At 37.8% G+C, this 17,276-nt stretch overlaps 2 protein-coding genes across 2 annotated transcripts; both read left to right on the top strand.

Annotated features, from left to right (window-relative positions):
• The first annotated feature begins 382 nt into the window (after positions 1–382).
• LOC117111538 (SLIT and NTRK-like protein 6) lies at positions 383–8,614 on the top strand. The gene is made up of 3 exons (XM_033254469.1): positions 383–1,868; positions 6,090–7,204; positions 7,625–8,614. Exons 1-3 carry the CDS (start codon positions 759–761, stop codon positions 7,650–7,652), a joined length of 2,253 nt encoding a protein of 750 aa, XP_033110360.1. The 5' UTR covers positions 383–758; the 3' UTR covers positions 7,653–8,614.
• A 2,958-nt stretch (positions 8,615–11,572) lies between these two features.
• LOC117111525 (slit homolog 1 protein-like) lies at positions 11,573–15,261 on the top strand. Its single transcript, XM_033254456.1, has 2 exons — positions 11,573–13,421; positions 13,963–15,261. The coding sequence occupies exons 1-2, from the start codon at positions 12,367–12,369 to the stop codon at positions 13,988–13,990; spliced, it is 1,083 nt and encodes a 360-aa protein (XP_033110347.1). The 5' UTR covers positions 11,573–12,366; the 3' UTR covers positions 13,991–15,261.
• The last annotated feature ends 2,015 nt before the right edge of the window (positions 15,262–17,276 follow it).

The raw sequence follows: 17,276 nt of genomic DNA, 5'->3' as shown, positions 1-17,276 counted from the left end.
ACACACATCGTAGGCAGGGCGTATAATAAGCCCAGTGAAATAGTTCAGTTTTCCTTACTATAAAAAATTATAGTATATATTATGGTATATTTTGGTAAACTTTTTGTATGCTGTAGATATAAAATATAACTATATATATTCATAAAAAAAACGTTTGTTTCAATTATGTCTAACTTTGGTGCTTCAAATCCGTGTTTCTGGTGGACTATATACTTTGTAACTTTGATTGAATCAAAGTATAGCAGCGATTGAATTATACAAAATAGTAAGAAATTCAAAAGCGAAAATTGAAATTGAGTAGACTATAAATATACAAAAACTAATAAAGTAAAAGTAAAAACATCAACGTGTGTCCCTTTAATTATTAATTGGGGTTCTACAAACTAAAATTATCAGATGTTCAAGATTTCAGATTTTATTTGAAATAAAATCAGCGGCACACATCTATTCAATGGTGCATCTTTATACAAAAGAGTAAAATAATCAAAACAAACATTTACCAAACTAAGTAAATAACATAGAACACAAAGCAAATAAAATACCTCAGACAAAACAATTTCATTTAGGAGACAATTCTGGGATGGGGCACTGAATTTTATAATAAGATATTTTTTTTCTATGTCAAAGTGAAATTATTTTTTACAACATTGCTCATCTTACTTCCTTATCCAGCACAGCAAAAAATGACCCAATCTGTGTAACAATTACAGTAAACTGAAAGGTTTCAAGTACATACTATAATAATAGCACAGCACATAATGCAGATAACCGCATTCCTTATCCAGTACAGCAAGAAAATGACGATAAAATTAGTAGCGGGCCTAACAGTCGCTATCCTAGCTGTAGTATCAACGCTTGCCTATGTGCCTTGCAATGAGACTAATCCATATTATATTCAAGAAGCTATACCAGATAGTTTTAATGTCTGTCCAAGAATCCAATGTCAGTGCGTGTATTGTTTGTATCACAATTTTAACTATTCCTTCGTCCGTTATCGGCACATTGTCACCTGCGATAAAAAAGGAATAATCTCTGTACCATCAAATGAACTGCCAGCAGACACTGTGGTGTTAAAAATGCGTAATAACATGATTACTGGTTTATCGTCAAATTCATTCCCGAACACAACAGAAACACTTCTTCTTGGCCTGAATGAACTGGTATCCGAGAAAATCCACGCTGATGCCTTCAGCAATCTAATGTCCTTAACCCATCTCCAAATGGATTACAATCGGAATATTACTTTCATCAACCAGAACTGGTTTCGGAACCTGTTTCAATTGACGCACTTGCATCTGGAAATGTGTGGAATTACAAAAATCGTCCCAAACGCCTTCCTCAACTTGAACGCATTACAGTTGTTGAACTTGGCGGGAAATAAAATCAAAGATATCCCACCTAATCTATTTCAGAAGTTGACGTCTCTGACAACCCTAAATTTGGATAGTAATAGTATCAAGGTTCTTCCGGACGCCATGTTCCATGGTACAGATAATCTCACCCTGCTTGCGCTTCACAGAAACTCGCTGACAACAATCACGAAAACTGTTGGACTCCAGAACTTGCTGATGTTGACTAGCTTGAGTCTCTTCGACAACCCCTATAATTGTGATTGTGACCTAGAGTGGTTCCATTACTGGCTGCGTGAAGAAAACTCTACTAACATCCTGAAGAATATCCAATTGATTGATTGTGGTAGCCCTCAAAGCCTTAAGTCTAAGCAGGTGGCCGAGATTGATTTCGAAGTGTTGTGCGGCGGCTCTATTCCTGACGCTCACTGGTGGGTTATTTTGGCAGCAAGTCTGGGAGCGTTGGTGCTTCTATGCCTTTTTGTATTTATTGGAATTAAATACAGAAAATACAGAATTGGGTAAACATTTTTCAGTCAAATATTATTCTTAATGACATAGGCCTATTAAGGTTAAATCTTGAACATAATTATTTATACTATTATCAGTAACAATAAATAACAAAAAATACCGTAATTGTTTATTTCTGTAGCGATTCGTGTCGAAACAACTCCGAGCAACAACCATATTATCGTTCGAATACGTTGCTATTTAATATTGCCTAGGATACAGCCCCCTGCATTAACCGTTCGGCCATCCAGCTAGATAAATGTAATGATGATGATGATGGTAATTTATTGTACTGTAATGATGATTTTAAATTTAACGACAACGATATTATGCTAATGAGAATAATGTATACGAATACATGTATATGTGTGATAGCCTACATCATTCATTCATTATTCATTCATTTATTCATTCATTCATCATTCAATGATGATGGTAATGGTGATGGTAATGGTTTTGTATTTAGGCCTATATAGCGCCTTCCACGATCGAAACCGTCTCAATTAGGATTGTCATCACTGACAACCCTAAATTCATTCATTCATCCTTTCATTTTTCCATCCATCCATTAATTAAATTAATTAATTAATTCATTTATTTGACCATTGTTGGCTTTTCCACTAGCCACCAAAACTGCGAGGTAGGTCTTACTATCAAATCAAATCAAATATGCATTTATTTTCCATACAATACAGTAATACAGTAAATAAGTATGCACATTAAAACAAATACATTGTATGGAAGGAGGCTACAGTAAGTTCTAGTAGATCTTTTAAGACATAGCCACCTTTAACAAAACAGTTGGAAAAGTGACCGGTACCAATGATACTACAATGAGATGCAAGACTGAAATTAGTTTTTGTGCATATCAGGAATCGAGGGTAGGTTCGTTCCCATTTCGGGTGGGGGTGGGGTGCGAAAATTGTAAATGCGGAACTACAAACGATAAGTGGCAAAGTCAATAATCCAATCAATCCTGGGACCGTGGTTATTGGCATGATTTGAGCTGCAGAGTGAAATCACATTCTTCTTAGGTCAATATCAAAAAGAGGATAGGTCTCTTGGACAGATGACAGCTCCGATCCATGGACAGACAGTATATTTCCAACTTTCCGCTTACATATTTTTCTAGGCCTAATCCTACTCCTCTTTTTCTTTTTCCGACAATTTGCGCCTTTAGCACATTCTCCAGTGCCGGATTAACCATTAGGCAAATAAGGTACAAGCCTTGTGGGCCAGGCGAAAATGATGGGCCATCAAAAGTTGGACTGCAATATTATTTACACTCTATTTTCCGGTATTATTAGGCCAGAAAACTCGGAGACATTCTACTGTTAGAGTTGTGGCAGAGTAACGCTTCTCTCCGACACGAAAGATTTTGTGCCTGCGGCCATCGGATGTTCTAATTTATACTAAATGTTTTCCTGCAGCACATACTATTATTTTATCCGATCTAGCGGACCTTTGATCTAGCAGGATTCTCCCATAAAAACACCTTGCTGAAAGCCGATCTTGCACGCGTTTTTCTTTTTTTCTGCAAGTCTTTTTATTTCGACATGTTCACGCAACCGTCTGTGAATCCCGATAGATCTGTGACCCTGCAAAAGGCCTAAAATCAGAGTGAAGTTAAACTGTAGTGGTTTTGTTAGTTCGATGCACTCTCGTTTACAGCAGGCATTGGAGAGAGAGCAAATAAACGGTGTAGACCAGTTACCATTGAATGAGTAATCACGGTAGCTGGGGTTTTTACATTTCGTAATTATTACCATGGGGTCCATTCAATTAACATTTTTTGGCCATTTCCAAAATGTGCCTTGAAGCCAGACGATGCTTAATTAAAACCCGCAAAGATCCTGCCATCCTGCTAATCTCAATCGGCCGATGGCCGAACAAGCTAGCCACTACCTACCACCACTAATTGCATGTAAATATTCACAGCATTCCTCATGAGCCATTTTCTTTTCCGCCGCACCACCATTCGTAATGTCCTTATATAATTTGTTTTCATTCAAAAAGTGCCTCTTGAATTTAATACGTTCCCATAAAAAACATTCTACAGTATTTCCATAAGCGTCCCCTTAATTTTCCACTGTTTTCATAAGCGCCCCGTTTGAATAAGCGCCCCTCAGAAAGTGCAAAAAAATATTTAAAGCGCCCGGGCGCTTATTCGCGCGAGTATACACATTAGGCTGTTGCTTCGATCAAGGTAATTTAACAAAAGGACGCACATCTCGGGACATCAAAGGTTATAACTCTGGCATCGACATTCTAAGCGCACGTGCGTCCCTACACGCTGAACGTCACAAAAACCATAGCAACCAGACCATAAACCGTCAGCGTAAGGCGCCTATTTTCCAGTTAATAATAAGAATCTGAAGATAGTTGTTTTTATTGGCAAATTTATAGATTGTTATTTCTTTTCAGTCCATTTCGACCGTTATCTCTTGTTTTTTACCCTATTCTGTAATGCTACATGACTAAAGCTCATCCTGCCATATCTCAGAGCCATTGCGATGGGAAAAGCGAGACTATCTGCTTTGAGCGTGATGAAACAGACAATTTAGACAGTGCATGATATGGACATACGGTAAGGATATGCTTTAAGTCTATAGGCCTACAACCAATAGGCCTATCAATTTTTTTTCAAAATATTATAATTATAATTTGGGGGGAGGGGGCGCAATTTTCTACTCTTTCCCCCGGGCGCCAAAACCTCTGGCTACGCCACACGGCTTTGCCTGGGAGCCAGAGAAAAGCCCTGGTGAGTTCCGGAGAGAACCCTATAGCCTTATGTATAGAAGTCGTATTTAATTGATTTTTAGGTTAACAATTTAAAATTAAACATAACTACGTTCATAAAAATAATGATTTATCTTATCTTAGTCATTTGTAATTGTTATTCTTTCCACTCGCTTGAAGAGTGGGTTTTGAACTATAGACGAAAGGTGAATAGTGGGGAAAATTGATATGACGTCATTATTACTGTACTGTTGATAGTTTTGTCACACTACTGCACCAATGATTTGTGCACCTTCTGACACCTAAATTATGTAAATGTACAGTAATTTAAATTTCTATGGTGAATAACAATTAAAATTACAGTTCTGCCATTTAGGCTACAAACAAAAATCATAAATTTAGGGGCTACAAATTACAACATAATTCAATTACAAATATTACAATACACTACTTTGCAATGCATTTAATTGTTCATTTTACCCCCCTTTGTTGTTCGGTTTTACCGTTTTTTATCCTGCGGTTTTTGTTTTTTGTTTTTTTGCTTCTGTGTTTTGTATTCGCTTGTTAATGTAAGGACCCCAATGGAAATATGGTTTCTTTTTTACCTTCATTGGGTCATCCTAAGTATCTTGTCCTTGTCTTCCCTGTTTTTGTTTGCTTTGTATTTTTGTATGTAATGGTACTGAATAAAATCAATCAATCAATCAATCAATCAATCAATCACCAAACTGGAGAATTGAACAATATTTTAAAATAAATATAGGAGTACTTGTAAGCGGCCATCTGTAGTCGGATTTGCCAAGACTGTAATTCAAACATGGAATAATTATCTAAAGTATCAAAAACATTTCAGAACTTTAGTGACCAGAGCATTTTTGCATTTGAAACAAACGAAAGTACTATTTCACTCACACATACAATAAGTGTGAGCGGATGCACTAAATGCATCCGCTCGAACTGGCATTCACTCGAACTGGCATTCGCCCTTTATACCGCGCATGCTCGAACTGACTCCCTTTCGTTTTTTCCCGCTACTGTGGAGTAGATGCCCTCTAAAATTAATACCGGTACGGCTAGCTTTGTGGGCAGGTTGGTCAATGACTAATAGTTGTCCCTCGTGGCATCTCTTTGTTGTTTATTTTATTCACTGTATTCAATGGTATCGAATTTCCTGGTTTATTCATTTCATTTATAAGCAAAAATGATTGAGCCAAGCCGGAACTACTGCATGTCACGTGGTAAATACAACCATTCCAATCGAAATTCCAAATAATAGTATTAGAATGCGCTATGTATGCTGATAATCGTATTTCCTTATCCAGCAATGCAAGAAGTTATATACTAGGCCTATACGATTGAAATTTCCTGCTTTAGGTCACCTTTTTTTCCCCGGAAACATACTAGCCTCAGCACGTAATAGATCACATCAACAACCAATGAAACAGGAAAACAGAGTAGGCTACATAGCGCATTCTTATAAGATCGCTATAGTTGTACGCTGATAATCGTATTTCCTTATCCAGCAAAGCAAAGATGAAGAAGACGCAAATTGAACTACTGGGCCTAACTGCCGCCCTCCTAGTATCGTTAACGTTTGCTTATCCTTGCTCCGACCATAATCCATATTATATTAACAATAGTATACCAGATAGTTTTAAGGTTTGTCCAAAACCTTGTAGCTGTCCGTATTGCTTGTATCACAAGTTTAACAAAACATTACTACGTTATCGACACGCTGTTGAGTGCGATGGAAAAGATATACATTCTGTATCGTCACACGAACTCCCAGCCGACACTGCAGTGGTGAAAATGAGTAGCAACAAGATTACTGGTTTATCAGCAAATTCGTTTCCGAACACAACAGAGACAATTGTTCTTACCAAGAATAGATTAACATCCGGCCAAATCCACGATGATGCATTCAGCAATCTAAGGTCCTTAACCCGCCTACGAATGGATGACAATCAGAATATTACTTTCATCAACCAGAACTGGTTCCGGAACCTGTTTCATTTGACGCACTTGAATATAGAAATTTGTGGAATTACAGAAATCTTCCCAAATGCCTTCCTCAACTTGAACGCATTACAGTTGTTGAACTTGACGGGAAATAAAATCGAACATATCCCACCGAATCTATTTAAGAATTTGACGTCTCTGACAACCCTAAATTTGGATACTAATAGTATCAAGGTTCTTCCGGACGCCATGTTCCATGGTACAGATAATCTCACCCTGCTTGCGCTTCACAGAAACTCGCTGACAACAATTACGGAAACTGTTGGACTCCAGAACTTGCTGATGTTGACTAGCTTGAGTCTCTTTGACAACCCCTATAATTGTGATTGTGACCTAGAGTGGTTCCATTATTGGCTGCGTGAAGAAAACTCCACTGATATCCTGAAGAATATCCAATCGATTGATTGTGGTAGCCCTCAAAGCCTTGAGTCTAAGCAGGTGGTCGAGATTGATTTCGATGAATTTGAATGCGGACGCTCTTTTCTTGACGCTTACTGGTGGGTCATCTTGGCTGCAACTCTGGGAGCATTGGTGCTTCTATGCCTTTTTGTAATTATTGGAATCAAATACAGAAAATACAGAATTGGGTAAACATTTTTTCAGTCAAATACTATCCCTAGTTATAATAAGAATGATAAAGATTATATAGGGCTACAATGTAAATAAATATAATGAGATTATAAGAACGTTAAGTCTTGAACATAATGACAATAACATCAGTAACAATAAACAAAAAATGTCTATTTATAGCGATTCATGTTGAAACAACTCCGAGTTGCAAGGATAGGGATAGGACCTATAGTTGGAATTCTATAGCGCTTCTGCCGAAACGGTCTCAAAGCGCTTCAATCCTCATCAGTATTGTCATCATCATCATAATGGGCATTAACACCACACCACCACCAAAGTCTCCGTTGTTCATTCATTCTTCATTCGTTCGTTCGTTCATTCATTACATTCCATTCAATTCAATTATTTTAACCATTTGATTTTTTTTTCTCCACTAGCCACCAAAACTACGAGGTAGTACAATGAAATTGCAGAGGACTGGAATTGGTTTCTGGCTATATCAAGAATTTGCCCCGACATTTGACACTCTTGCTCTCCTTGCTACGGAATCTTATAGTGACGTTCCAGATGTCTAGATAATTATCTCGTCATGTCTACATCCTGTAGGAAAGAAGATCAACTGTTGCGATCCTGGATCTCCTCATGTCTACATTTTTCAGAAGAGATGATCACATGACGAGATGCTAGATCTTGTTATGTCTAAGTCTTTTAGAAGAGATGATCAGAGATGATTACGAAATCCTTGATCTCATCATGTCTACATTCCTTAAAAGAGATGATCAGATGACGCGATCCTGGATCTCGTCATGTCTACATCCCTCAGAAGAGGTGATCACATGAGGAGATCCTGGATATCACCATGTCTACATCCTTTACAAGAGATGAATAGATAACGAGATCCTTCATTTCGTCATGTCTACATCCTTTAGAAGAGATGATCAGATGACGAGACCTCGAATCTCGTCATGTCTACATCCTTTAGAAGAGATGATTAGATGACGAGATCCTGGATCTCGTCATGTCTGCATCCTTTAGAAGAGATGATTAGATTACGAGATCATGGATCTTGTCACGTGTACATCCTTTAGAAGAAATAATTAGATGACGAGATCCTGGATCTCGTCATGTGTACATGCTTTAGAAGAGATGATTAGATGACGAGATCCTGGATCTTGTCATGTGTACATACTTTAGAAGAGATGAAGAGATGATCAGTTGACGAGATCCTGGCGCGTGGCCCCAGGCGCTCTGACGATCTGAGCATTAAAGCTGTTTTTGAGTGTGTGTTGACAATACTGGGTACATAAGCAAAAATATTTTGAGTTTCAATGTAATTGAGCACGAATTATGTTGACCTAAACATTTCACTTCATTTTATTTTTAGTACCGTAACGCGTCAGTGAAATAAACATTTACGTAAATACTAACTCTCTAATGACTCAAGTTACTGCATGATCGTTTAAGTTTTTTTAATAAAACCAATTTCTTTTAATTTAAAAACATTTTCACCTGAATTTGTGATCATTCGTTATCACGCACAGATTTGTGCTAAATGCATGACAAATTATGGATCACGCATGTGTTTCTGCAAAATGCGTGTTTCATCCAATAGCACTTTGAAATGCGGGACCGCCCCGCACGATGCGAGACAGTTGGTAACTATGCTATAGATCGACTAAAATGTACCTTAATATTTAATACATTTAAATCAAATTTAGAACAATCTTATGTGATTTTAAATAGCAGAGGTGGATTTAGGTGGGGGGGGGGGTGAAATAATTGAACGCCCAAACGCATCAGAGGTTATTTTCCGGCGTCTAGAAAACAAAATTTCCTTCAAGATGGTGTTATCTCAATTGGCCCCATTTTCGCCCCTCCCCGACCCATTTCCGGCCCCGAACCCCTCCCCTTTCGGACATCTCTGGATTCACCCCTGAACTGGCCTACATGCGAGCAACTAAAAATATAGGCTATTCAATATTATGATGTAGCCGGGGCATGTATTTTATGGTGATAATTAAAAGAAGAAAAACAGTGGAAGTTTAACATTGTTCTGTGTAGTGTATATCATTTGAATTTCTTCAATTTCAAACGAATGACCGCTGATTTTCGTGTAATTTTTGTAGTATTTTAAATGAATATGTACCCACTGTTGTCTTCTAATCGGATTAAAATCTGCCCGAATTTTGGCCGATATCGAAAAAAAAGTTTGGTCGTGAGATGGCGTGTGCCGTGAAGCCTGTCGACTATCTGGCAACCCTGGCTTAAACCAGCCAGCTTCCTATCCTGGTAACAGTTAAAAGTCCTTGATGTATTGGCATATCTAGGATCCCCCTGATAAAAATATTCGCCCATCCACCGCCCAGAGATCATGCTCAAGTAGTTAAAAATCACCTCAAATCACATTATTTTGCGAGTTATCCCCTTCATCACCGATCCCCACTTTACCTTTCCACGACATCCCCTTCCATTTCAAGACCCCTACGCCACCGATGCTAGGGCCTGCTAGTAGGAAAAGTTCGTAAGCCTACTACATTACAGGATCAGATTGCTACAAAACAAAATACAAATGTATGTTATTTTTAATACAGGCATTCCAGTGTTAATTGGCTATTCTGACGCCACCACACGGTTGTCACAATAGCAAATTTAAGCGTTGTAAGGTATGCTCTCACCATAGAGAAAATAGAACAGCTCTGACTTCCATTGACTAACTGAATACGTGATTGGCTGATATCGAAGACCAGCCATGCGGAAATTCTAAGCAAGCTGAGAGTACGATGCGATAGGCCCGAATGTGACTTATCCTACCGGGTACCAACGTAGGCCAAACATTGAAAAACTTTGCTTTTCCAATAAACTACAGCAATCCACTCGAAAAATTAAGGTTTATATTGAAGATTGTGGCTAAGAAATGCTAAATCAAATGCAGAAACTTTACTACTATATTTTCTTTTTTGTTTTAGCCAGGGTCTGCACTGCATACATTGGTTGCCTTGATGGTCCGCCACTGAGTTTAAACAATGTTAAAAATTCAGCAACTTAGAAGACTCTACTATAAGATAAATGTAGAGAATAAGAATACTAAGCTGTATGCGATAAAATAATACAACAAATTAGGATAATGGTAAAGTTGTATACAAAGTTCCGAACATCGTAATTCAGTTTCAATAGGGTAATAGCTGCACTCCCACCCCCACCCCCCAACTCCCTTGGGGAGAAAACCATAATTCGTTTGGGAGAAAAAAAAATTATGTGTATTTTGTACATATTAGTAGACTCTAAAATCGATTAAATAAGCCTTTGAAACCCAATTGTAAAAAATTTTCGGGCGCTCTGCCCCAACCCCCATGATTTCGGAAGATTTTAAGCGACGCTCGATCACGCCCACTTTGCTCTCGTCAAGGAAATCTTCCCCCTCGTCGGGGCATCTCCCCCCGGAACTCGGACCCTCCTCGGGCAAATCATGGTAACACCCCTAAGAAAGAACATAGCCTATGAGAGCTAGAATAATAATAGTTGGCCTATTCGGGTTTAAGTAATGTTATTTAGACAGTGCATGATATGGACGTACGGTACGGATATGCTTAAAGTCTATACAACCAATATCAATTTTTTCAAAATATTATAATTATAATTTGGGGGGGGGGAAGGGGGCGCAATTTTCTACTCTTTTCCCCGGCGCCAAAAGCTCTAGCTACGCCACTGGCTTTGCCTGGGAACCAGGGAAAAGCCCTGGTGAGTTCCGGAGAGAAGCCTATAGCCTTATGTATAGTCATATTTAATTGGTTTTTAGGTTAACAATTTAAAATTAAACATAACTACCGTACATTCATAAAAACAATGATTTATCATATCTTAGTATTCGTAATTGCTCCACTCGCTTTAAGAGTGGGTTTTGAACTATAGACGAAAGGTGAATAGTGGGGAAAATTGATATGATGTCATTACTGTATTACTGTACTGTTGAATGTTTTGTTACACTACTAGGCCTACACCAATGATTTGTGCACCTTCTGACACCTAGATTATGTAAATGTACAGTAATTGAAATTTCTATAGTGAATAACAATTAAAATTACAGTTAGGGCCTACTCCCATTTACAAATAAAAATCGTAAATTTAGGGGCTACAAATTACAACATAATTTAATTACAAATATTACAATACACTACTTTGCAATGCATTTAATTGTTCATTACCCATATTTGACCCCAATGGAAATATAGTTTCTTTTTTACCTTTCTTGGGTCATCCTAAGTATCTTGTCCTTGTCTTCCCTATTTTTGTTTGCTTTGTATTTGTATGTAATGGAACTGAATAAAATCAATCAATCAATCAACCAACTGGAGACAAAAACCGTGAATTCAGAATGATATTTTAAAATAAATTATAGGCCTAGTGCGGCCATCTGGTAGTCGGATTTGCCAAGACTGTAATGCAAACATGGAATAATTATCAAAAGTATCAAAAACATTTCAGAACTATAGTGAACAGAGCATTGCATTTGAAACAAACGAAAGTACTATTCACTCACACATACAATAAGGCAGCGATAAATTCGCCCTTTATCGTTCGCACTAAATGCATCCGCTCGAACTGGCATTCGGTCGAATTGACTGGCTTTCATTTTTTCCAGCTACTGTGGAGTTAGATGCCCTCATGTAAAATCAATACTGTACCGGTACAGCTAGCGTTGTAGGCAGGTTGGTCAATGACTAATGTAGTTGACCCTAGTGGCTCTCTTTGTTGTTTTTTATTCACCCTATTCAATGTTCTCTTTGTTGTTATTTTATTCACCCTATTCAATGGTATCGAAATTTCCTGGTTTAGTTCATTTATTTATAAGCTAACACGATTTAAGCCAATTGCCGCAACTACTGCATGTCACGTGATATATTGAATCGAAATTCGAAATAATAGTACTATTAGAATGCGCTATGTATGCTGATAATCGTATTTCCTTATCCAGCAAAGCAAGAGTTTATAATGGCCTACGATTAAAATTTCCTTTTAGGTCATCTTTTCTTTCCGGAAGCTAGACACTCCTGCCTCAGCACGTGATAGATCACATCAATAACCAATGCAACAGGAGAACAGAGTAGGCTACACAGCGCATTCTTATAGATCGCTATAATTGTACGCTGATAATAGTATTTCCTTATCCAGCAAAGCAAAGATGAAGATGACGCAAATTGAACTACTGTGCCTAACGGCCGCCCTCCTAGTGTCTTTAACTTTTGCCACTCCTTGCTACGACTTTAACCCATTTTATATTAACGAAACTATACCAGATAGTTTTAAGGTTTGTCCAAAACCTTGTAGCTGTCCTTATTGCTTGTATCACAAGTTTAACAAAACATTAATACGTTATCGACACAATGCTGAGTGCGATGGAAAAGATATACATTCTGTATCGTCACACGAACTCCCAGCCGACACTGCAGTGGTGAAAATGAGTAGTAACAAGATTACTGGTTTATCAGCAAATTCGTTTCCGAACACAACGGAGACAATTGTTCTTACCAAGAATAGATTAACATCCGGCAAAATCCACGATGATGCATTCAGCAATCTAAGGTCCTTAACCCGCCTACGAATGGATGACAATCAGAATATTATTTCCATCAACCAGAACTGGTTCCGGAACCTGTTTCAATTGACGCACTTGAATCTGGAAATGTGTGGAATTAAAAAAATCTTCCCAAATGCCTTCCTCAACTTGAACGCATTACAGTTGTTGAACTTGACGGGAAATAAAATCGAAAATATCCCACCGAATCTATTTCAGAAGTTGACGTCTCTGACAACCCTAAATTTGGATAGTAATAGTATCAAGGTTCTTCCGGACGCCATGTTCCATGGTACAGATAATCTCACCCTGCTTGCGCTTCACAGAAACTCGCTGACAACAATTACGAAAACTGTTGGACTCCAGAACTTGCTGATGTTGGCTAGCTTAAGTCTCTTCGACAACCCCTATAATTGTGATTGTGACCTAGAGTGGTTCCATTACTGGCTGCGTGAAGAAAACACCATTGACATCCTGAAGAATATCCAATCGATTGATTGTGGTAGCCCTCAAAGCCTTGAGTCTAAGCAGGTGGCCGAGATTCATTTCGATGTGTTTAAATGCGGACACTGGTGGGCCATCTTGGCTGCAACTCTGGGAGCATTGGTGCTTCTATGCCTTTTTGTAATTATTGGAATTAAATACAGAAAATACAGAATTGGGTAAATATTTTTCAGTCAAATACGGTACTATCTCTAGTTATAATAAGAATGATAAAGATAATATAGTGCTACAATATAAATAAATGTAATGAAATTAGAAGAACGTTTAACTCTTGAACATAATGACAAACATCAGTAATAGTTTAACTTCTATAGCGCTTAAGCCGGTTACCGACTGCGTGCGACGGCAACGCGACGAAGAACGCACGCAAAGACACGGACCTAACGGATCGTCTTTTTAATGAGTGTCCGTTCAGATTGCCACTGACAATCAGCAGACGGCGTTGCATCGTCTATCGCTCCCGGAAGCAAATGTGGATTCGTCGTGAGACGGTCGTACGACGAATGTGAAGTGGGTGTCCGGCTTTATACCAAAACGGTCTCAAAGCGCTTCATTATCCTCAGCATTGTCATCATCATAATGGGCATTAACACCACCAAAGTAACCGTTATTCATTCATTCTTCATTCGTTCGTTCGTTCGTTCGTTCATTCCATTCAATTCTTTATTTAACCATTTGATGATTTTTTTTCTCCACTAGCCACCAAAACTACGAGGTTGTACAATGAAATTGCAGAAGACTGGAATTAGTTTCTGGCTATATCACGAATTCGCCCGACATTTAACACTCTTAATTCCGTGCTTTCCTTGCTGATTTACCTAATTAAAGAGGAGAAACGTTACCAAAGATGTATGCCCTATTGGCCGAGACGCGAATTTGCTGCTAGGAGCCGAATTAAACGTGGAATCATTTAGGCGGTGGGGAATTTAGGGATGGGGGTGGAAGAGAACACCGTATAGCACTGGAGCCCTCTCAATCGATGCAAGAATCTAATATAGTAGTGGACCTCGCCAATTATTTTCCGGAGTATCAAACTTAACAACTGACCAATCAGAACAGCAATAGGAATACGCGCGTGTCTCACAAAGACACGTATAATTGTCCCACAACGCACGAATGTTCGCGTATGCTGTAACATTGTCGTGTTGTGTGACATTAGCAACATTAAATATAACATAATTATAATCATTTTCCGTACGATGCATGTTCTACTAATTGCTTTATAAGTCAATCGCTGTCTTTTAATTTTAGTTTTTGATAACCAACTGTTGTAGCAGTCATCGGTTGCTATAGTGATATGATCAGTAAACTGTGTGCGTATTTACATTTAGCTGTGCGTATGCTGATTTCAGTACGATGAATAACTTGTAATTTGAGAAAATACCGTCACTGACCTTTTTGGTCGGACAGGTAAAAATGATTTCTATAACTACGGCCTAGGTTGTAGGAGGAGCCTCGGCAGCCTCCTGCCTGGCCGTAGCCTTAAATCTAAACTTTTGTTCCTTGAGACTTTAAGATAGGTCTAGAATATTCCTATTAGTATTAAACGTTCAGTTTGCTTAGTTTGAACATGGAGGTATTATTATTTATACCTCCATGGTTCGAATGAGGGTCCATTGATTCACGACAATTCAACAGAAGGACGCACATCTCGGGAAATCAAAGGTTATAACTCTGGCATTGACATTCTAGGCGCACGTGCGTCCCCACACGCTAAACGTCACAAAAACCATAGCAGACCATAAACCGAATTACCCATGCGCGTGTTAGTTGCCATGATAATCGCGCGTCGTGCGGTGATTACAAAGGCCTGATATTTTGCACTAACATTAGACTGAAATTATATTCTTCATTTTAACATTAGTTTTACCGATATTGTGGTGTATTGTCGTTTATGAGACTCACTTCGCAGAAAAAATTAATGAATGTTCTGTATCTACTCAAATGTTCGTTTTGTGCACCTTAGTCCAACATTGTCAAAATGACAGTTTAATGTTACATAAGAACATGAAATTTTATAAAATTCGTAAATTGTCAATTGCTATAACTTTTCATTTTCTTTTCACAACTGAAATTGCAGTTTATAGAAGCATTAAACAAGCTCGCGGTCAAAAGAAATCAGATGCAACAGACATTGCGAAGTACCCAAAATTAATAAAATAGTAACTAACACCATAAAACGTATGGCACGAATAGACTAATAATTGACGCTGTCCCGCACAACCCCCAAATTGTCCCGCTTTTCAACTTTTATAAATAAAAAATAATCATGACAATACCAAGATTAAATTCCCAAAGGATACTCTGAAACCTATGGCCCTCAGACGACGAGGCTACGCATTAGCACATGAAAACATGCTGAGCTGAGGTAATCAGCGGTAAACTCCATGTTACCCGGAACGGATTGCGAGACGCGATGAGTTTATTTACATTATTATACTCAATGTTGTATACAAATAGGCCTATGTAAATATATATATTAATAATTACAAAAAAAACCGCTCTATTTTTCTAAATCATTTTTTTAAGAAACTTTTGAATTCTGTATTTTTCGGTTTTATTTTTGAGTAACTGCCAATCATACAGTTTTTTATACATTTTCTGTCCGTCCTGTAACCCTGTTCTTTGCGAAATGTTTTTCTTTGTCTCCCTTGCATGTCCTGTTATGAGTCTAAGGCTTCTCTGTTCCTTTAATATCCTACGATGTTTTTTTATTTTTCGTATTTGATTCTGTATGTTCTCTATGTTGAATTTTAATAAAAGTGATGAAAAAATAAATAAATAAATATACTGTATTATTTTTGTGAACGTTTTAATTGATGCATTTCTGCCTTCATTTTTACTTTGATTATTTATTTTTCCTATTATCCAAACCTCTTATAAAGGCCACGAAAGCCCCCAGTTCTAAAAGTGGTCGTTATTTTAGGGGACCTGTATAAACTTGTCCTGGATCGATGTGTCCCGCTTTAGAACGTTTATTTATTATCTCAAAGAAATACAACATAGTTAAAATGGAAATGTACAATTTAAGTAGAAAAATAATCATTAAAGTGAAGGAGAAAGAAGAAGGCAGCTTCCTAAGTACAGGCCTGTGTCGGAAGTGTCATAAATAAAAGGGTAAAGTAAAATACAGAACGACAAGCACAGAACAAAGAACAAGAAAAAAACACACAGATCAAACAAGTCAAATAAAGGAAAGCGAAATGTAATCAAAGAAATACATAAAAGAAAAGAAAGGAATTTAGTAATATAATTTAGAATAGAAATAAAGTATGATTTGAGTTTTAAAGACTTCTTGTTGAAGATATTTTTAAATGCAATATTTTAGACCACTGAGCTGAAAATTTAAAAAAAAGATAGCGTTGGTACGAGGTAAGGGCAAGTGCAAGTTATGAGCAGATGTAGAGAAATAATTGTGGACATCTGAATTAAACCGAATCACATTATTGAAGAAAGAAGACAATTCACTGTGAACTAGATCATGCATGAAAGAACATTGTTGAAAAGTATTAATGTCGCATAATTTCGATAATTTTAAAGAACAAAATCGATACAGATACAGTACTGTCAATCTTTTTACACAATTAAACATGAATACAAAAGACAATGCAATGTGATTTCTAGATGTGTGTTCGATAACTAATATAATTCGATAACTAATGTAATGCGAGCTTCTTTGATTTTAGTACATTTTTGATGGTAAAATATTAGGATTTTAAAATGCCTATTCCAGAAAGCCTATGAAGTCATTCAGGCGTAATGAACGGTAACCGAAGTCTGGTTGGCGAGGGCGAGGCCTGGCGTTGTGACGAAACGACTGTGGTACTCTATAATACATATTCCAAGAAATGAAATACGCACCATCGTGCTGGGTGTGTATTTCATTTCTGGGAGTATGTATTAAACTTTCGTACACCTCACGGGCGTACCGTGAGGGAGGGGGTCGATGGGTGCGGTCGTCCCCCCCCCCACCTTTTAAAGAAAGTGCCCTTTAAATATGCTCGCTTCACTCA

This window comes from Anneissia japonica, unplaced genomic scaffold (genome assembly GCF_011630105.1).
Source record: "Anneissia japonica isolate Jap-2015-1 unplaced genomic scaffold, ASM1163010v1 scaffold6030_len697274_cov183, whole genome shotgun sequence".
NCBI lineage: Eukaryota > Metazoa > Echinodermata > Crinoidea > Comatulida > Comatulidae > Anneissia > Anneissia japonica.
The sequence above is the reverse complement of the archived record's forward strand: the minus strand, read 5'-3'. Positions and strand labels throughout refer to the sequence as shown.